Source organism: Oncorhynchus gorbuscha, linkage group LG01 (assembly GCF_021184085.1).
Source record: "Oncorhynchus gorbuscha isolate QuinsamMale2020 ecotype Even-year linkage group LG01, OgorEven_v1.0, whole genome shotgun sequence".
Classification (NCBI taxonomy): Eukaryota; Metazoa; Chordata; class Actinopteri; order Salmoniformes; family Salmonidae; genus Oncorhynchus; species Oncorhynchus gorbuscha.
The window spans coordinates 98,245,305-98,268,090 of NC_060173.1; the positions used below are offsets into that span (position 1 = coordinate 98,245,305).

Here is a 22,786-nt window from a genome sequence, read left to right on the forward strand (position 1 = left end):
TGTTGCAGGTTCGCCAGCGAAAGCTTCAGGCCGGACCCAGTTGATTGATTTGATACAATGTTGCACTTCGCTAGCAATAGCTCAAGTAAAGACAGAAAAGGAGGCAGACAGGTGGAGTAGAGAGATGTTTGCGATTGAAAGAACCTGAATTTTCATCAGAATATTTTCTAGTTTTTATTTTGTTGTTTTTAGGCCAATGTATTTTACTTAGTTGACAAAGGAAGTTATAGGCCTACTGCTGCATTGGCCTGTAGGCTATCTCTGTCACGCCTTGGTCATAGTATTTTGTGTTTTTGGTATATGTTTGGGTAGGCCAGGGTGTGACATGGGTTTATATGTTGTATTTCGTATTGGGGTTTGTATTATTTGGGATTGCGGCTGATTAGGGGTGTGTCTAGATAGGCTAGGCTGCCTGAGGCGATTCTCAATCAGAGTCAGGTGCTTGTCGTTGTCTCTGATTGAGAACCGTATTTAGACAGCCTGAGTTCGCGTTGTATTTTGTGGGTGTTTGTACCTGTCTCTGTGTAGTAGTCACCAGATAGGCTGTTATTAGTTTCACGTTTCGTTTGTTGTTTTCGTTTATTTCAGTTATTTCATGTACCACGATACTTTCATTAAAAGTCATGAGTAACCTACACGCTGCATTTCGGTCTGACTCTCTTCATACAACAGACCAACGATGTTACAGAAACACCCACCACTCACAGACCGAGCAGCGTGTGAACTGGCAGGAGTTAAAGGACAACGTTATGGACAGCAGAGCATGGAGTATACTACGTGGGAAGAAATCGACAGGTGGGCGGCCGACCCAGAGCGAGTGCAGGCGCCCGCCTGGGATTCCCTACAGCAGTGCGAAGAGGCCTATAGACATATGGAGTCGAAAAGGAAAGCACGGCTATACAGAGCGAAAACCGAAAGTAACGGGGGAAAGCGCAGAGAGAGAGTGGCCGAGTCAGGAGTCAGACCTGAGCCTACTCTCTCTGTTAATCGTGAAGAGCAGTTGCAGTGGGAGAGGCTGCACCATTTGGAGATTTGGACATGGGAGGAGGAATTAGACGGAAAAGGACCCTGGGCGCAGCCGGGAGAATATCGCCGTCCCAAGGAGGAAATAGAAGCAGCTAAAGCGGAGAGGCGCAGGTATGAGGAGGCAGCATGGAGACGCGGTTGGAAACCGGAAAAACAGCCCAAAAAAATTATTGGGGGGGGGGGCTAGAAGGGAGAATAGTTATGCCAGGTAGGAGACCTGCGCATACTCCCTGTGCTCACCGTTGGGCTAGAGAGACTGGGCAGGCACCGTGTTATGCTATGGAGCGCACAGTGTTTCCAGTGCGGGTGCAGAGCCTGCTGCGGCACATACCAGCCCTTCCTATTGGCCGGGCTAGAGTGGGCATCGAGCCAGTTAAGCTTGGGCAGGCTCGGTGCTCAAGAGCTCCAGTGCGCCTGCACGGTCCGGTCTATCCAGAGCCACCTCTACACACCAGTCCTCCGGTAGCAGCTCCCCGCACCAGGCTTCCTGTGCGTGTCCTCGATCCAGTACCACCAGTTCCAGCACCACGCACCAGGCCTCCAGTGCGCCTCGCCTGTTCAGCGCAGCCAGCGCTTTTCTCCTCTCCTGCGCTGTTGGAGTCTCCCGCCTGTTTAGCGCAGCCAGAGCTTTTCTCCTCTCCTGCGCTGCCGGAGTCTCCCGCCTGTTTAGCGCAGCCAGAGCCTTTCTCCTCTCCTGCGCTGCCGGAGTCTCCTGTCTGCCCAGCGCCGCTATTGCTCCCAGTCTGCCCAGCTCCGCCAGTGTTCCCAGTCTGCCCAGCGCCGCCAGTGCTCCCAGTCTGCCCAGTGCTCCCAGTCTGCCCAGCTCCGCCAGTGCTCCCAGTCTGCCCAGCTCCGCCAGTGCTCCCAGTCTGCCCAGCTCCGCCAGTGCTCCCAATCTGCCCAGCGCCGCCAGTGCTCCCAGTCTGCCCAGTGCTCCCAGTCTGCCCAGCGCTGCCAGTGCTCCCAGTCTGCCCAGTGCTCCCAGTCTGCCAGGATCCGCCAGAAGTGCCAGTCTGCCAAGATCCTCCAGAAGTGCCAGTCTGCCTAGATCTTCTAGATCGGCCAGACAACCTGAATCATCCAGTTCCACCAGCCAGCCAGGATTTACCGGAGCCTACTACCTGCCTCAGCTTCCTCTCAGTACTGAGCTTCCTCTCAGTACTGGGCTGCCTCTCAGTACCGGGCTTCCCCTCAGTACCGGGCTTCCCCTCAGTACCGGGCTTCCCCTCTGTACCGGGCTTCCCCTCTGTACCGGGCTTCCCCTCTGTACCGGGCTTCCCCTCAGTACCGGGCTTCCCCTCAGTCCCGGGCTGCTTCGGTCCCGAGCTGCCCCTCTGTCCCGAGCTGCCCCTCTGTCCCGAGCTGCCCCTCTGTCCTGAGATGCCCCTCTGTCCTGAGCTGCCCCTCTGTCCCGAGCTGCCCCTCTGTCCCGAGCTGCCCCTCTGTCCCGAGCTGCCCCTCAGTTATGTGGGGATCTGGGTGAGGACTATTAGGCCATGGTCGGCGGAGAAGGTGGATGATCCCAGGACGCTAAGGGGAGGAACTAGGACATTGATGGAGTGGGGTCCACGTCCCAAGCCAGAACCGCCACCATGGACAGACGCCCACCATGACCCTCCCTATGCTCTTGAGGTGCGTCTGGGAGTCCGCACCTTAGGGGGGGGGTTCTGTCACGCCTTGGTCATAGTATTTTGTGTTTTTGGTATATGTTTGGGTAGGCCAGGGTGTGACATGGGTTTATATGTTGTATTTCGTATTGGGGTTTGTATTATTTGGGATTGCGGCTGATTAGGGGTGTGTCTAGTTAGGCTTGGCTGCCTGAGGCGATTCTCAATCAGAGTCAGGTGCTTGTCGTTGTCTCTGATTGAGAACCGTATTTAGACAGCCTGAGTTCGCGTTGTATTTTGTGGGTGTTTGTACCTGTCTCTGTGTAGTAGTCACCAGATAGGCTGTTATTAGTTTCACGTTTCGTTTGTTGTTTTTGTTTATTTCAGTTATTTCATGTACCACGATACTTTCATTAAAAGTCATGAGTAACCTACACGCTGCATTTTGGTCTGACTCTCTTCATACAACAGACGAACGACGTTACAATCTCTGAGTTCCATGTGCTCATTTATTTAGCTGCCAATGGACCACGGTGTATCAATGTTTCTATATGGCAGAGGCTGCTGCGTGCACACATAGAAGGTCCTGTGAAACCCCCCCCCCCCCCCCTATGGAAATCAAATGTCCGTCCAGCTGATTCGTTCTGGCACCGACCCTGGCTGGCTACATTGTTTTACATAATTTTAAGACTCTGGGTTTCAGGAATTGGCAGTTACAGGTTTTTATTTATTTATTTAAAGCTAAATGCTCCAACTTCCTGAGGGGGGAAGTTGACTGACCCCCTCCGGATCTCCTCCCTACCCAACCTTTTAAGCCTACATCAGTATCACCGTGTCAGAAAATCCTAGGGAGATCCCTGATTGTACATTTAATAGTATTTCTCGTTAGCTACTGAAGAGCAGCCAATTACCAAGTACCCATAACAGTCTATAGTCTACCATGCCTACTGAGGTAGTTTTCTGCCAACATCATCATTATTAGGCATTTGCCTATGATTTGAGCAGTATGGGTGTCGCACGTGTGTGGTCATGGTGTCCATGGGGCCGCCGCCGCTCTAAAGTGGTGCTCATAAAAATGATTTAAGGTTGGCAGGTCTGTGAATGACAAATGGCTTGTTTTCGAACATCAAATAATCTTTATGGAATGCTGTGATTTAACGGCAAATCGTATCATCAAATGCAGCTATCTATCAGATGTTTTCATCATAAGCTGTTAAGCATTATGTTCCGAGTCATTAAGGCTGTTATTTAAAACTAATAAAAGCAATGTTAAATTTGCCAAGGATTACAGCAGCAGTGCCTCTGAAGTTGAATTTATTGACATGAAATGAACCCTCCTCTCTTATGCCCCCTCTCTCTCTCTGCTAAGGAGCAACGCAACAGTGTCTCTTATATTAATTAGGCTGACAGGTCATAATGGACTTTGAAGGCGGTTAGTAGAAATGTAAAGGATATGATTATAATATTTGTCCACTGACTCCAACTGAGGATACAGGATATGTTTACATTGTTGATGATTGGACAGCAGTTCACTACAGTTTTGATCTCAACGACTGATCTAAAATGGTACATCCCAATTGTTGTTATAGTGCAACACTGTCTTGCTGACAGTGGGATGAACATTGAACAATCAATATATCCATCACATATCCTCACAAACCGCCTTTTAAAGCCATCGGTGTCTTCCTCCTAGCTCTCTCTGTGACCCTCCACTGTCCTATTCTTCATGGATCAGTCTCATCTCTCATCACTCAGTGTTTGAGGACAGATAGCTCGGAGTCAGTTACCCCATCCCCTGACCTTAGCTGTTTCTGCAGACTTCACCTCTGCAAGATCTGTTTGTGCGGTCTTGCCAATGGAAACAGATAACACAAACTGATCTGGGATCAGGCTTTGATCATTCTGTATTGCTAGCTAGGCCAAACAATCCACCAGGAAGGGCAAGAGGGATTATTGTAGCTTGGTCCAAGATCCGTTTGTGCTGTCTTGCCAGCTTCTATGGTCATTGTCATGCATTAGCAGCATACACTTGTGGCATGCCACACAAACTGATCTGAGACCAGGCATGGATTCTTAGGCCCAGCAGGGTGTGATTCTCAGAATCCCCACAGGGTAGATAGATGAAGAGGACATGAACAGGGCTGTGTTGCTTCTTACCCACAGGAAGAAACACTTCTGTTCCCTTCCTGCTCAGGCCAAGCCATAGAGCCTAATGTGAGCAGACAGTAATTATTGGATCTGATGGGATTAAACTAATTTGTTTGGCCAACCTCTAGCTAAATGAAGACTGTGCCCATATTAGGACACCCTTTGTGTCAGTCGTGACTCTGAAGCTGTCCTAATATGGATATCTGTATGGATTAGGTTTAACACTGGAATCCTTAATTGATACATCCAATGATATATACCCATTGATTCTTGAAGAATGTAATTTATAAATGCCTCATGAGCTTAGTTCAGCTGTCGTACTCCATCAGAACCCAAAATATAAGCTTGTTTTACTATAATGTTTGTAAACAATGTAAATGTATAGAAACAATGTACATCCTGGTTGCAACTGTAATTTTGATATCATGGATGGTCAGTCCTTTCATCCATAGCTCTATCTATGAATTTGAGAGTGCTTACATTTCTCCAGGCCCATCCCTCATCTTTTTTACCGAAACAGAGGCTGGGTGCCGCAATGCTAATGTTTTAATTAAGGATTATAGATTTAGGGCTCTATTGAATCAGATCCACATTAGCCGACATCCGTATAGCGGTTGTTTTGACAGTGTCGTAGGTGGAACTGTGTTAGAGCTGTCAAATCCACAAGTGGTTCCTGGCAATATACCTAAAGCAGACATTGCCATTGGCTGCAAGGTGTCACATTAAGACATATCACATGCAGCCTTATTTAAAAGTTGGAACACTGGAACATGAGATGTAATCTACACCTCCATTATGAACACTGGAACATGATGTAATCTATACCTCCATTGGGAACACTGGAACATGAGATGTAATCTACAACTCCATTATGAACACTGGAACATGAGATGCAATCTACACCTGCATTAGGAACACTGGAACATGATGTAATCTACACCTCCATTAGGAACACTGGAACATGAGATGCAATCTACACCTGCATTAGGAACACTGGAACATGATGTAATCTACACCTCCATTAGGAACACTGGAACATGAGATGTAATCTACACCTCCATTAGGAACACTGGAACATGGGATGCAATCTACACCTGTATTAGGAACACTGGAACATGAGATGTAATCTACACCTCCATTAGGAACACTGGAACATGATGTAAACTATACCTCCATTAGGAACACTGGACGAGAATCTGTCTCCTCACCACGCGCTCTCACCACTGGTGTCCCCCAGGGCTCTGTTCTAGGCCCTCTCCTATTCTCGCTATACACCAAGTCACTTGGCTCTGTCATAACCTCACATGGTCTCTCCTATCATTGCTATGCAGACGACACACAATTAATCTTCTCCTTTCCCCCTTCTGATGACCAGGTGGCGAATCGCATCTCTGCATGTCTGGCAGACATATCAGTGTGGATGACGGATCACCACCTCAAGCTGAACCTCGGCAAGACGAAGCTGCTCTTCCTCCCGGGGAAGGACTGCCCGTTCCATGACCTCGCCATCACGGTTGACAACTCCATTGTGTCCTCCTCCCAGAGGGCTAAGAACCTTGGCGTGATCCTGGACAACACCATGTCGTTCTCAACTAACATCAAGGCGGTGGCCCGTTCCTGTAGGTTCATGCTCTACAACATCCGCAGAGTACGACCCTGCCTCACACAGGAAGCGGCACAGGTCCTAATCCAGGCACTTGTCATCTCCCGTTTGGATTACTGCAACTCGCTGTTGGCTGGGCTCCCTGCCTGTGCCATTAAACCCCTACAACTCATCCAGAACGCCGCAGCCCGTCTGGTGTTGAACCTTCCCAAGTTCTCTCACGTCACCCCGCTCCTCCACTCTCTCCACTGGCTTCCAGTTGAAGCTCACATCCGCTACAAGACCATGGTGCTTGCCTACGGAGCCGTGAGGGGAACGGCACCTCAGTACCTCCAGGCTCTGATCAGGCCCTACACCCAAACAAGGGCACTGCGTTCATCCACCTCTGGCCTGCTCGCCTCCCTACCACTGAGGAAGTACAGTTCCCGCTCAGCCCAGTCAAAACTGTTCGCTGCTCTGGCCCCCCAATGGTGGAACAAACTCCCTCACGACGCCAGGACAGCGGAGTCAATCACCACCTTCCGGAGACACCTGAAACCCCACCTCTTTAAGGAATACCTAGGATAGGATAAGTAATCCCTCTCACCCCCCCCCCTTAAGATTTAGATGCACTATTGTAAAGTGACTGTTCCACTGGAGGTCATAAGGTGAATGCACCAACTTGTAAGTCACTCTGGATAAGAGCGTCTGCTAAATGACTTAAATGTAAATGTAAATGGAACATGATGTAATCTACACCTGCATTAGGAACACTGGAACATGGGATGCAATCTACACCTCCATTAGGAACACTGGAACATGATGTAAACTATACCTCCATTAGGAACACTGGAACATGATGTAATCTATACCTCCATTAGGAACACTGGAACATGAGATGTAATCTACACCTCCATTAGGATCACTGGAACATGATGTAATCTACACCTCCATTAGGAACACTGGAACATGATGTAATCTACACCTCCATTGGGAACACTGGAACATGATGTAATCTACACCTCCATTAGGAACACTGGAACATGATGTAATCTACACCTCCATTAGGAACACTGGAACATGATGTAATCTACACCTCCATTAGGAACACTGGAACATGAGATGTAATCTACACCTCCATTAGGAACACTAGAACATTATATGTAATCTACACCTCCATTAGGAACACTGGAACAGGAGATGTAATCAACACCTCCATTAGGAACACTGGAATATGATGTAATCTACACCTCCATTAGGAACACAGGAACATGATGTAATCTACACCTCCATTAGGAACACTGGAACATGAGATGTAATCTACACCTCCATTAGGAACACTGGAATATGATGTAATCTACACCTCCATTAGGAACACTGGAACATGATATGTAATCTACACCTCCATTAGGAACACTGGAACATGATGTAATCTACACCTCCATTAGGAACACTGGAACATGAGATGTAATCTACACCTCCATTAGGAACACTGGAATATGATGTAATCTACACCTCCATTTGGAACACTGGAACATGATATGTAATCTACACCTCCATTAGGAACACTGGAACAGGAGATGTAATCAACACCTCCATTAGGAACACTGGAACATGATGTAATCTACACCTCCATTAGGAACACAGGAACATGATGTAATCTACACCTCCATTAGGAACACTAAAACATGATATGTAATCTACACCTCCACCTCTTAGGATGATAGAAACCCTCATTATTTCCTTGAATGATTTTATATTATGTAATTCTTTCTATACAGCCTATACTTTCTCCTTCTGAACTTTTAATGCAAGTGGGGCTGGTTTGGCTTTCTGACAATGATCAAGAGCAGCTGCTCACCGATTTGACAGCACTAGCGCAGTTACACCTCCAACGCCGCCAAAACATCAGCTATGCGGGTGATGGCTATTGCCAGGCAATGCTTGATCTTATTGAATCTAGGCTTTAATCTGTGTCCAGACCACCGGCCCCTTATGTTGAAATTATACATTTGGCTAGACACATCTTGGTCAACTTGTCATAGTTCAAAACAGTCATTTAAAGAGGTTCTCTATCACATTTATCAAGGGACAATTCAGTCATTGGGAAATAACCCAGAGAGTGTAGGTAGACTGCGTTGGTATGCCATACACACAATTCAATTTGTTCAAAAAGGTTACCAAGGTTGGGAAATTGTCAGATCTCATGCTTCTCAAACAAAGCTTTCTCAGATGCAAATCACTGAGCAGCTCCAGTATGACTAGCTCTGAATATGCGATCAGATCCACTGCCTCTCTTCGTTGGACTTCTACTACTGGCACACATAAACACATGCATTCACACACACACACACTCACAATTTTCACAGAGGTCACAGTTAGCACCTTCTCTTCATGCATTCAGTTTAAATTGAAATGCTTCTCTTTCATACAGTAAACAGCAGAGCAGAAACACCTCTCCCTCCATTAGATCTCCAAGCCCCTGAGGAATAGTCTGCCCTGATAGAACCAACAGTCATATTCTGTATTACACCATTGATTTACTTTGCAGGGCTCACCTCTTGTATGCCTGTAGTCTATTGCTCTGTGACACATACACACACTCACTCACACACACAAGCATTTAAAATCAAATGTTATTTGTCACATACACGTGTTTAGCAGATGTTATTACGGGTGTAGCGAAATGCTAGGCACACTCAGGCACACTCACACACAGCTGTGTATCTAATGAAGCTGACCAGGTATAAGGCCCATGCTAGGACCAATAATAACACAGCTTTCCCCTCTCGCTGAAGTGCCCTGCCTCTGGTCCCCAGATTAGCATGGTGAATTCTCTTTGCAAGAATTGAAACTTGTCCCAAATGGCACCCTATTCCCTATTTAGTGTGAACCAAAATCATATTTTTTAATTGAGGAAGGGGGATGGAATGAAGTGCATCTTTAAATTACAGTACTTCTATGAATTAACCATTAGAGCAGAGCACTGTGCCGTCTGTTGGAGCTGGGCTATTCATCACCTCCACGAGGAGATCTGAACAGGCAATAGAGACCATGCTGAATAGCCCTATCATGTCTCTTGTTCTATCATGGGGTGGGAAATATGAAGATATGAAGAGATAAAAAACACAGTTTTACCTTCACTCTTCATATTCAAATGTTCAACAAATCAATCAAATGTTCAGCACTACACTTTTGCCCTTCTGGGAGACATACTGTACGAACATATGAGAGTAAAAGCAAGGAAGGATGGACGGATAGACAGAGACACGGTGCTTGAACATAGTAGGATTACTAGCCAGGTCCTCTAATGCTCCCATACACACTCAGCTAAATAAATTGGCTGGAACGGTGTTATTCATTAGTTCCATGACCTTTCAGCCTCTGTCCCCTCAACCAGAGACCAAGGAGGAACTGTCCTGCTGGTGCTTTTGTTTGTGTGTGTGTGTGTGTGTGTGTGTGTGTGTGTGTGTGTGTGTGTGTGTGTGTGTGTGTGTGTGTGTGTGTGTGTGTGTGTGTGTGTGTGTGTGTGTGTGTGTGTGTGTGTGTGTGTGTGTGTGTGTGTGTGTGTGTGTGTGTGTGTGTGTGTGTGTGTGTGTGTGTGTGTGGACATGTTTAACTATACTTATGGGGACCAGAAGTCTTCAGAATGATAAAGAACAAGGACAATTTGAACAAGTAGGGATATATTGCCGTTCCCCACAAGGAGTATTGCTATTTTAGGCTTAGGTTTATGGTTACAATTAGGGCTAAGGTTAGAATTAAGTTCAGGGTTCACGGTTAGTTTTAGGGGTTTGGGGTTGTGTGTGTGTGTGTGTGTGTGTGTGTGTGTGTGTGTGTGTGTGTGTGTGTGTGTGTGTGTGTGTGTGTGTGTGTGTGTGTGTGTGTGTGTGTGTGTGTGTGTGTGTGTGTGTGTGTGTGTGTGTGTGTGTGTGTGTGTGTGTGTGTGTGTGTGTGTCTATATATAGCCTGATCCCCACATGATCATGAGCCAGAGGTTTATTTGGGTATTTACACTCAAGTGCACTGCATGCCTCACTGAAGCCTACCGGTCGACAGAACACTTCACATGCAAATGTCTTGTTAGTCACTATATTTGCATCAGGAAATTATCTTTCCTTTAGATCAGGGGTGTCAAACTCATTCCACAAAGCGCCGAGTGTCTGCGGGTTTTCGTTTTTTCCTTTCAGTTAAGACCCAGACAACAAGGTGAAGGCAGTTCCTTACTTATAAGTGACCTTAATTCATCAATCAAGTACAAGGGTGGAGCGAGAACCCGCAGACACTCGGCCCTCCATGGATTGAGTTTGACACATTTGCTTTAGTTTAATAAAGTAAAGATAGAGACATGCTAGATAATTTGCTGAGCATACCTCGATCGACAGTAGTACACTATAGACGAGTCTCTTTTATGATCGATACTAGTATGTTATCCATTGTCTGCTGGTCTCTTTATTACTCCCAGTCACAGAACATTGATTTTTCCTTTTCTCCACTGTGTATCATCATGGTAAATATTGACACAGAAGTGGATTATTAAATACACTGTAATGAAGCCATCAGATTCAGAATTTAAACACACAGTATGTTGTCTGAATAAGATGAAATGCGACATATGATGTCACCACTAAGTAATGTAGAATGAACCTGACAGCTATGAAATTTCAAATGACTGAGGACGTTTCGTCTTGATTTATGGCACAGAGGTAATGTCAGCGTTTCCCTTTGACCAGTAGATGGCAGTGTTGTATCATCAATGCCTCATGCTTACAACTCAATGACTAGAATTTTGGAAGGACAGGCTTAGTAAAGTGTAGTGTATTTTGTATTACTGTGTATTACATTTTGTAAATCTAATTGCAAAAATATACATAAGTATCAAAATAAAAGTACAAATAATTTGAAATGGCTTATAATAAGAAAACCAGATGGCACAATTTTCTTGTTTTTTTTTATTTACGGTTAGCCAGGGGCACACTATTTATTTTTTATTTTTTTATTTCACCTTTATTTAACCAGGTAGGCTAGTTGAGAACAAGTTCTCATTTGCAACTGCGACCTGGCCAAAATAAAGCATAGCAGTGTGAACAGACAACACAGAGTTACACATGGAGTAAACAATTAACAAGTCAATAACACAGTAGAAAAAATAAATGGGCAGTCTATATACAATGTGTGCAAAAGGCATGAGGAGGTAGGCGAATAATACAATTTTGCAGATTAACACTGGAGTGATAAATGATCAGATGGTCATGTACAGGTAGAGATATTGGTGTGCAAAAGAGCAGAAAAGTAAACAAATAAAAAACAGTATAAAAACAGTATGGGGATGAGGTAGGTGAAAATGGGTGGGCTATTTACCAATAGACTATGTACAGCTGCAGCGATCGGTTAGCTGCTCGGATAGCTGATGTTTGAAGTTGGTGAGGGAGATAAAAGTCTCCAACTTCAGCGATTTTTGCAGTTCGTTCCAGTCACAGGCAGCAGAGTACTGGAACGAAAGGCGGCCAAATGAGGTGTTGGCTTTAGGGATGATCAGTGAGATACACCTGCTGGAGCGCGTGCTACGGATGGGTGTTGCCATCGTGACCAGTGAACTGAGATAAGGCGGAGCTTTACCTAGCATGGACTTGTAGATGACCTGGAGCCAGTGGGTCTGGCGACGAATATGTAGTGAGGGCCAGCCGACTAGAGCATACAAGTCGCAGTGGTGGGTGGTATAAGGTGCTTTAGTGACAAAACGGATGGCACTGTGATAGACTGCATCCAGTTTGATGAGTAGAGTGTTGGAAGCCATTTTGTAGATGACATCGCCAAAGTCGAGGATCGGTAGGATAGTCAGTTTTACTAGGGTAAGCTTGGCGGCGTGAGTGAAGGAGGCTTTGTTGCGGAATAGAAAGCCGACTCTTGATTTGATTTTCGATTGGAGATGTTTGATGTGAGTCTGGAAGGAGAGTTTGCAGTCTAGCCAGACACCTAGGTACTTATAGGTGTCCACATATTCAAGGTCGGAACCATCCAGGGTGGTGATGCTAGTCGGGCATGCGGGTGCAGGCAGCGATCGGTTGAAAAGCATGCATTTGGTTTTACTCGCGTTTAAGAGCAGTTGGAGGCCACGGAAGGAGTGCTGTATGGCATTGAAGCTCGTTTGGAGGTCAGATAGCACAGTGTCCAATGACGGGCCAAAAGTATATAGAACGGTGTCGTCTGCGTAGAGGTGGATCAGGGAATCGCCCGCAGCAAGAGCAACATCATTGATATATACAGAGAAAAGAGTCGGCCCGAGAATTGAACCCTGTGGCACCCCCATAGAGACTGCCAGAGGACCGGACAGCATGCCCTCCGATTTGACACACTGAACTCTGTCTGCAAAGTAATTGGTGAACCAGGCAAGGCAGTCATCCGAAAAACCGAGGCTATTGAGTCTGCCGATAAGAATATGGTGATTGACAGAGTCGAAAGCCTTGGCGAGGTCGATGAAGACGGCTGCACAGTACTGTCTTTTATCGATGGCGGTTATGATATCGTTTAGTACCTTGAGTGTAGCTGATGTGCACCCGTGACCGGCTCGGAAACCAGATTGCACAGCGGAGAAGGTACGGTGGGATTCGAGATGGTCAGTGACCTGTTTGTTGACTTGGCTTTCGAAGACCTTAGATAGGCAGGGCAGGATGGATATAGGTCTATAACAGTTTGGGTCCAGGGTGTCTCCCCCTTTGAAGAGGGGGATGACTGCGGCAGCTTTCCAACACGCAGACATTATTTAGAAACAAAGCATTTGTGTTCAGTCAGACCACCAGATCAGAGGCAGTAAGGATGACCAGTAGGGATGTTCTTGTTCTCTTGATAAGTGAGGGAATTGGAAGGTAAGTGAAGTAAAAGTAGTCAAAAATATAAATAGTAAAGTACAGATACCTAAATGTACTTTTTTACTTTCTACTTAAGTTGTACATTCAACTATTTTTATTTAAGTACTTTACACCACTGTCTAATCGGGAGTAGGGCCTATTGCCTACATCATGCATTCAAGTGTTTGAACTTCTAACGCGGCTGCATGGGATTTGTCATATATAAAGTTGCTTGGTTTCGTTGCACCCAATGGCAGTGTAGGGCGATAAGGTAGCACAAGGAGCCGATTATGGATTTCACAGCTCTTAACGCAGCTCCACTGCCATAACAACCTCTATGCAGGTGTCGGCCAAAGCTAATCTGATTTAATCGAGCCCTAGAACTTTCAGATGGATTTTTTTCCTCTGTTTGCATGGATGTTGTTATATGTTTGGATCCTGTTGTCATTCACTCAGAATCAGTCAGTTGCCATACCCACTCATTACCGTGGGACCCTAGAAGCTGTATGTGTGCGTGTAACATTTCACGTTTGTCATTAACAAACATGTTTCTATATTTCAACCAATTCTTTGAATTACTTTTGAAAATATGTGGCTCTCAATATAATTATATGAGTATGTCAATATAATTATATTAGGTCATATGCAGTCCACAAGAAACAGATAACTGATAATTTAGAACAACACTTATATATGTTATGATTATGCTACCATAATTGTTCCATTAACTCAAGTGATCTTAAATTCACCAATGTGAAAAGTAACACTTTTGGAGACCATAGTGTTTTTTTAGAATGTCGTATATTACAATTAAGATCCAGAAATAACGTTTAGTATCTTCAAGCATCGTCATATATACGCTAATCATGCAGGGCACGCGTTACATTGTAATATACGATGTACATACCGCAAAATACTTTGCTGTTTGATTTGTTGTCTTCCAAATAGCACCACACCAGTGAGCCTCTTGTGATTTAGCGTCTACGTGTATGTCCGCACTTTTTGGGCCTTACTGGTATCCGTAGCAATACTTGCGGAAGAGGATAAGGGAGAAAATGGCTACAGAGACAATCGACAACGATGTAGCAGTGGAGCTAAGCCCTAATTCTAGAGAAGAGGTAGCTAAGAAGTTTGTACGCATATATAATAACTCGAACAAAAAAATCCATAAAGGAATACAACAGTATTAGTTATTAAGTTCTAAGTTTAAAAAATATTTGAAATGCTACTTACAGCGGGCCTTTCCTACTGCTGGCTAGACAGGCTAGTAAAGTTAGCTAGCTTGCTGCACTTCTCACATAGAAGAAAGCGGCACACATGGAGGAGAGCGCCTTTGCAGCTAACGCTATAGAGTAGAAACGAAGTGTTCACTGCTGTTTCGATGTACCTAGGTACTAGCTAGATAACTTCACTGACAAACGAACTTTGATGTGTGAATGTCGGATCAAATAAAATCGCTAGCATCAGCTATTTGGATAGCTAACGTCAAGTCGTATCAACGTTAGCTGACCAAATTAGCTAGCTACGCCACATCAAACATGATAACAGAAATTTGGGACGCTGGATTGCAACAGGCTAGCTAACAATATGTATTTAGTCAATATCTTGCTAAACGTGGTCAGTGTTGATAGACAACGTTTCGCTCGCAAATGTGTATTCTGTACACATTGGCAGAGAAACATGGCAGTGTCTACCTCAAATCAAATTGTATTTGTCACATGCGCCGAATACACAGGTGTAGACTTTACAGTGAAATGCTTACTTAACAAGCCCTTAACCAACAATGCAGTTGTAAGAAAATACAAAAAAAGATTAACAAATAATTAAAGAGCATGTAAAACGTTCATAGTCAGATTCCCAGCAGCTTGCTGAAGATGTTTAACCTTAGATCAAAGTTTGTCCTGGAATCTTGGAGAATAAACAAAACGTGTAATTTCATGAAGCATTTCATTTCTGCAGAGGAAGGCATACAGCAGATAAGTGTAGCCTCGTGTTGTGGCTTTTAGAGCTACCCTTTTCTTAACCTCCCTACTGTATCCAGCACCCATGACCTCATAACTAACAACTGCAGCATAATTTGGCTTCCTTCAGGTTTGTTATAACCTGTTATAGAACCTCTCCACTTCAGCCTCTGATTTCAGTTTCCCTTCCAACAGTGGTAGCCAGTGCCCAGTGGCCTATGACATGATCTCAGTAATCATATTGTTGCCTGCTCCTGTGTATTTAATGTCTCTGCCCTAGGAGGTGTTTGTTGTTCACGGAGCAGCTTGCATTATTTGTTTCCATGCCCTTTGCTTTCATACACCATAACATCAAGCTTCAGTTCAGATAGCCATCCTTCCAAGTAGGCTAAACCAGCTATGTTTTTCCTAGCCACCGTGCTTCTACACCTGCATTGCTTGCTGTTTGGGGTTTTAGGCTGGGTTTCTGTACAGCACTTTGAGATATCAGTTGATATACGAATGGCTATATAAATACATTTGATTTGTCCTTTGTTCCTCCTCCAGCCTCCCAGGACCAGTGGCATGGATCAGCCCCGCAGGAGTAGGAGTGGCAGCAGGAGCCTGTCCGAGGAAGGAGGGAGAGAGAACAATGTGGCACAGCAGAAGAGCAATGGTGAGTGGAAATTACTATTTCCTCAGAAAAAGGCTTTGCTACCTGAAGATAATTTGCCCTGCTAGATCCACATCTGTAATGGACCTAGATGTTTAGAAAGTTACATTTATTCTAAAATATACACTACTGTTAAAACGTTTGGGGTCACTTGTGAGGACTTGAGGCATCTGGTTCTCAAACTAGACACTCTAATGTACTTGTCCTCTTGCTCAGTTGTGCACCGGGTCCTCACACTCCTATTTCTATTCTGGTTAGGGACAGTTTGTGCTGTTCTGTGAAGGGAGTAGTACACAATGTTGTATGAGATCTTCAGTTTCTTGGTAATTTCAATCATGGAATCGCCTTAAATTCTCAGAACAAGTTTCAGAAGAAAGTCCTTTGTTTCTGACCATTTTGAGCCTGTAATCGAACCCACAAATCCTGATGCTCCAGATACTCAACTAGTATAAAGAAGGTCAGTTTGATTGCTTCTTTAATCAGATCAACAGTTTTCAGCTGTACTAACATAATTGCAAAAAAAGGTTTTCTAATGCTCAATTAGCCTTCTAAAATGATCAACTTGGGTTAGCTAACACAACATGCCGTTGGAACACAGGAGTGATGATTGCTGATAATGGGCCTCTGTACGCCTATGTAGATATTCCATTAAAATTCAGCCGTTTCCATCTACAATAGTCGTTTACAACATTAACAATGTCTATACTGTATTTCTGATCAATTTGATGTTATTTTAATGGACAAAAATGTGCTTTTCTTTCAAAAACAAGGACATTTCAAAGTGACCCCAAACGGTAGTGTATGTAATTATGTAGTAACCCCCAAAAAAGTGTTAAACAAATCAACATATATTTTATATTCTTCAAAGTAGCCACCCTTTGCCTTGATGACAGCTTTGAATACTCTTGGCGATTCTTTCAACCAGCTTCACCTGGAATGCTTTTCCAACAGTCTTGAAGGAGTTCCCACATAAGCTGAGCACTTGTTGGCTGCTTTTCCTTCACTCTGTGGTTCAGCTCATCCCAAACCATCTCAATTGGGTTGAGGTCGGGTGATTGTGGAGGCCAGGTCATCTGATGCAGCACTCCATCACTCTCCTTCTTGGTCAAATAGCCCTTACACAGCCCGGAGGTGTGTTGGGTCTTATTGTCCTGTTGAAAAGCAAATGATGGTCCCACTAAGCACAAACCCCATGGGATGGCGTATTGCTGCAGAATGCTGTGGTAGCCATGCTGGTTAAGAGTGCCTTCAATTCTAAATAAATCACAGTGTTACCAGCAAAGCACCATCACACCTCCACCTCCATGCTTCACGGTGGGAACCACACCGTGGTTGGGGCGGCAGGGTAGCCTAGTCGTTAGAGCGTTGGACTAGTAACCGGAAGGTTGCAAGTTCAAATCCCAGAGCTGACAAGGTACAAATCTGTCGTTCTGCTCCTGAACAGGCAGTTAACCCACTGTTTCCTAGGTCGTCATTGAAAATAATAATTTTTGTTCTTAACTGACTTGCATAGTTAAATAAAGGTAAAATAAAATAAAAAACACATGCAGAGATCATCCGTTAACCTACTCTGCGTCTCACAAAGCCATGGTGGGTTAGTACCAAAAATCTCATATTTGGACTCATCAGACCAAAGGACAGATTTCTACTGGTCTAATGCTTGTGTTTCTTGGCCCAAGCAAGTCTCTTCTTGTTATTTGTGTCCTTTAGTAGTGGTTTCTTTGCAGCAATTCGACCATGAAGGCCTGATTCACGCAGTCTGCTCTCAACAGATGATGTTGAGATGTCTGTTTCTTGAACTCTGTGAAGCATTTATTTGGGCTGCAATTTCTGAGGTAACTCTTATGCCCTTGTCCTCTGCAGCAGAGGTAACTCGGGGTCTTCCTTTCCTGTGGCGGTCCTAATCAGAGACAATTTCATAGCGTTTGATGGTTTTTGCGACTGCACTTGAAGAAACTTTAAAAGTTCTTGAAATGTTATGCATTGACTGACCTTAATGTCTTAAAGTAAGTTCTTTGATTTGTTCTTGCCGTAATATGGACTTGGTATTTTACCAAATATCTTCTGTATAACACCCCTACCTTGTCACAACACAACTGATTGGCTCAAACATTAAGAAGGAAAGAAATTGTACAAATACACTTTTAACAAGGCACACCTGTTATTTGAAATGCATTCCAAGTGACTACCTCATGAAGCTGGTTGAGAGAATGCCGAGTGCAAAACTGTCATCAAGGCAAAGTGTGGCTACTTTGAAGAATATAAAATATATTTTCATTTGTTGAACAGTTTTTTATTACTACATGATTCCATATGTGTTATTTAATAGTTTTGATATCTTCACTGTTATTCTACAATGTAGAAAATAGTAAAAATAAAGAAAAACTCTTGAATGAGTAGGTGTGTCCAAACTTTTGACTGGTACTGTATGTATAGAAGAAATCATATATTTTCCCCAAGCCTTGTTGGAACTTGGATTTGTCCCAATAACCTCCATTACCACTATCTCCCTTCCATTGGTTACCTGGTTTCTCATCCTCATCACTGACAGACGGACAGTTCCAGCCTAGCAGCTCTCTGAGTCTGTGTTATTGTCCAGATAATGCTTTCAATCATCCCTTCTGCTGAGCTGTTGCAAATCCTTCCTCCGCTCCGAGAGAGAGGAAGAAAGACGGAGAGAAAGAGGATAGAGCGCAAGAGGATAGAGATGGAGAGTGAGGCAATGGGAATAGGAGCCAGAGAAAAAGGGAGACAGACGGAGAGGGCAACACAAGCCTCCCGACATACACCCAGGGGTATTTGAAAAGTGCCAGAGTGCAGAATGTGCTGCCTGCTGCTGATAGTCCTTTAAGTAGATCCCCTGTAACACCCAGGGTCTTACTCTGGCTGCCTTGAGTTAGACTGTGCCAAATCGCACCCTATTCCATATGTAGTGCATTACTTATGAACAGGTTACATAAGGCTCTGGTCAAAAGTGGTGCGCTATATAGGGAAGAGGGTGTCATTTGGGGCAGAACCTTAGAGCTGTTGCATTGCCCCCACAGCAGTCTAGGGAGGGAATTATGATGCTGTTGTTATTGCACTATGTAGACCGGATGTTCTCACTGTCTTGGTTGCAAAAAGTGTCAGTGAATGTTGTTTACTGTTTATTTCTCAGTATCAACATAAGAACATTTGAATTGGTATTACACATCAGAAGTTGCGAAAGCCAATTTTCAACAATGCATCATATCAGTGAGTGGTGGTGAGGCGGTGCTGTTATCATCTAGAAGTGGATATTGCTGTCAGACCTATTGACTCATTTTTAGCACTGATTGCGGTTGCCTGAAAGGCACACCTCACTGCTTTGGGATTGCAGCTTCTGTATGGATTTAATGGATGCTTCTCAGTGTTTTCCTCAAGCTACTTTGTAGGCTAATTGTTTCACTATAGGTAGTGTGTCCAATCAAAATGTATCTTTTGACCAATGGGTAAAATAATATGTTAATTATGTCGATAATACTCGATCAAAAGTTTCAAACCTCATGTTTCTATCATAATCCGTTCAAAAGTGATTGGAGTTTTTACCCTTGTAGGATGGCCAGAATTAGGGTGACTAAATCAATGGAGGCTGGAAAATGACATTGTCAGCATGGCTGCATTCTGTGCAAGAATTAAGGCTACTGACTACCTGACAGGCTCACTTTCCTGTTGAACTCGTCATCTTCTCGAATCCACAGGAAATAAAAAATATATATATTTAGAGGTTAGATGGGCTCCTGAGTGGCGCAGTGGTCTAAGGCACTGCATCGTAGTGCTAGATGTGTCTCTACAGACCCTGGTTCGATTCCAGGCTGTATCACAACCCATAGGGTGGCTTGCAATTGGTCCGGGGTAGGCCGTCATTGTAAATAAGAATTTGTACTTAATGGACTTGCCTAGTTGAATTGACTTGCCTAGTTGAATAAATAAAAAATAAAGATGGATATTGATTTTGAGACGTAGTATTTTCATATTTTTTGTATAGGTTTCTCATATTAATACAAAATTTCTGTTCATTTAGATCTCTCATAAAAACAAGTGTATGTCTGTGAAATGTCAACGGAGCACAAACTAATGCCAAGCTTTTTATTTGATCAGATCTTGTCATGCTTATTTTGCTTTTTGAGACCAAACAACTTTGATGACGACAACAACTTTGGTGACGACAACAACTTTGGTGACGACGATCACACAATGTAAAATCCTCAACTTGTTACGAGTAACCTGCGCCGCTACGTCAACCGAGCTTGGGACTTATTATCGGATGTATTATGTTATGAAATCTGACTTTTTGGATATAATCAATGTTAATGATATATTAGAGAAAGACCCACTGAACAATTCAGAACAAGAGTAATCATATTTGTCTTGGTAAAATGTGAAATTTCATCACCAAAGTGCATTTCCACCCCAACTATACGCCTTAGACAGAACTTGAAGTAATGTTTGCAGTATTGAAATTTAAATGATTTAATTGTATTACTATATAATTTCTGCACTATTGTTTCTTGAACAGGTTAACTGTAACCACTGCATGATAAGTTAATATTTCCACAGTCTACTCAGCAATCTGCTTACAGTCAGAAATACGTGAACTTAGGACGAGTCACTGGTCCAATAAGGCATCCATCTCAGCAGGCTGCTACAGTGCACTTCATCAATTATTCCTGCTCTTAAGCCTTCAGCACAGTCAGGTCCCTCATATAGAGCATTAACTGAATGTCAATTGACATTTTTAAAGTTCACACTCGCACCATTTCATTCCTGCTGATTGCTTGTGGTCTGAATGTAGATGGTCTATATTTTAAGACTCAAGACACATGTCCATAACCCACTTTCATTAACGGCACGGCACGTTCACTATTTTCAACAATAGGCAAGCGTGATGAAGCTAAGACCTATGAGTTTGTCTCCAAGGAATACCAATTTAATTTCAGACAAATAGACTTAGACTCATAATCATACAATGTCATGTGGAACTGAAAATACACTTTTTAACCTAACTGTGTTTTGTCTTCAGTAGAAGCACCAGAGGGGGCAGATAGTCCTGCAGCAGGTCCCAGAGACGAAGGCCACATAGCGGCCAGCCCTGGATCGGAGGCCCCCGTTCTAGGCAGTCCCGGAGTAGCCAGCTCCAAAGCCACCAGGGGCAGTAGGGTACCTTCCAATGCCAGTGTCAGCCAGGAGGGGGAGTCTAGTGGCTCTGACAATGAGAGCAGTGATGAAGACAGTGATGAGGGAGTGGCCCGTAGGATGAAGAGCAGTGTGGCACAGATCGTGGTGAGTGACTAGTCCAATACTAGGCTGAATTTGTGTCTGAGAAGCCGGCCCTCTTAGCTGATATTTGCACTGTTAGGGTTATACAAATACCAAAGTATGCAGTGTTGGAATGTGTTGGCAGACACTGACCAGATAGGGGATTCTGACATGTTGTGTTTTATGTTCCAGCATGGTCCAGATGACCAGAGTATAAACAAAGGCAGGAGCCCCACCCCAGATGACAGGTGAGTGACTAACTCCATAGAGCTGCAGATAAAAGCTATATCATCCTTCACTCTTCAGGCCTTCCAAATGTTCAACTTTCCCAATTCAAAAGTTCCATAGATTTTTCAAAAATCCCAGTTGGAAGATTCACCCCCTGCTTATTCCCTCCTGATTCCGGTAATCCTCAAACTGGGAAACAAATCAGGAATTTTGCAACCTTAATTTTGTTTCTCATTGGTCCATCCAGGGATGATGATCGCCGTAGGTCCCGCTCCAGGTCCCGTTCCAGAAGTCAGGAGAGGGATCGGCGCTATGGTAGAGGAGGTTACAGCAGGTACGGAAACAACATGGCACAGTCTGGTTCACTTGAGGTTTCTTTCTTCTGGGATAGCATTTCCTTGCCACTTCTGCTTGTTCTTTGGGGTCTAGACCGGGTTACTGTAAATCACTTTATGACAACTGTTCATGTAAAAAAGGCTTTCTAAATCAAATGTGATTCATCTATATTGTGTTTATAACTAATTTAGAGTAGACCACATTCAGACTTGCCCTAGCTTCATTCTTAAAAAGATCACTGCAGTATTGATATATATAGAGATGCCTTTGCATCACCTACGGGTCAAGGGACGATGATCGAGACAGATATTACGACCGCTATGAGCGCCGGTCGAGTCGGGACAGAGAGGCTGAGTTCAGGAGGAGAGGCCGATCACCCTCCCCAGCCCAGAAGGACCCTGCTGCAGAGGAACCACCAGTGAAGAAGAAGAAGGATGAACTGGACCCTATCCTGACCCGTACTGGTGGAGCCTACATCCCCCCGGCCAAGCTACGTATGATGCAGGCTCAGATCACTGACAAGAGCAGGTGAGTTCAGCTGATGTCTGCTAGACTGGAAATACTTTATAGCCTACTTCATGATGGGATGGTGTAGTTGACACAAGAACTTGAAACGAGAGTGAAACTTGGCCATATTTCTTTGAAAGAATGAAATATGACTATTTCAATAAAATTATGAAATGCTACCAGGCTCAAATGCCATATCGTTTGTTCCGAGCTGTCAACTAAATCAATGGATGACGACACAATAGATGTTTATTTTTGGTCTGGCGGGAGGTAGGTGTCATAGCCAGGCTCTAAAATTAGCAGCTGACTCTGAGAGAGGTGTGGATATCTGCCTGCGTCTGAAATGGCTCCCTACCTATTGCTATATAGGGAATCCCTGCAGGGGACTATATAAGGAAAATGATTCTATTTCGGACAGTCACTCAAGGTGTTTTCACACAGTCACCTACCTCTAATCTCATCTCCTGGAAAAGCATCTTGGCCCCTTGAGACCGAGCGCCCCGAGACGAGGCCGAACGCCCTGAGACGAGGCTGTGCGTCCCAAATGGCTCCCTATGTTGTGCACTTCTTTTGATCAGAGCCCTACAGTCCCCGGTCAAAAGAACTGTATGTAA

The 22,786-nt window shown here is 44.3% G+C and overlaps 1 protein-coding gene across 2 annotated transcripts in view; it reads left to right on the forward strand.

Annotated features, from left to right (window-relative positions):
- Window positions 1-14,195: 14,195 nt before the first annotated feature.
- Window positions 14,196-22,786, forward strand: part of LOC124046996 (pre-mRNA-splicing factor CWC22 homolog) — a 58,951-nt gene continuing 50,360 nt past the window's right edge. Inside the window, exons 1-6 of one of the 2 annotated variants that reach the window (XM_046367746.1) lie at window positions 14,196-14,329; window positions 15,719-15,827; window positions 20,866-21,125; window positions 21,294-21,349; window positions 21,577-21,663; window positions 21,954-22,193. In XM_046367746.1, the coding sequence (XP_046223702.1) occupies window positions 14,267-14,329; window positions 15,719-15,827; window positions 20,866-21,125; window positions 21,294-21,349; window positions 21,577-21,663; window positions 21,954-22,193 (815 nt within the window). In that variant the 5' untranslated portion in view covers window positions 14,196-14,266. The remainder of the gene's footprint in view (window positions 14,330-15,718; window positions 15,828-20,865; window positions 21,126-21,293; window positions 21,350-21,576; window positions 21,664-21,953; window positions 22,194-22,786) is intronic. The other variant, XM_046367751.1, reaches the window with a different exon arrangement.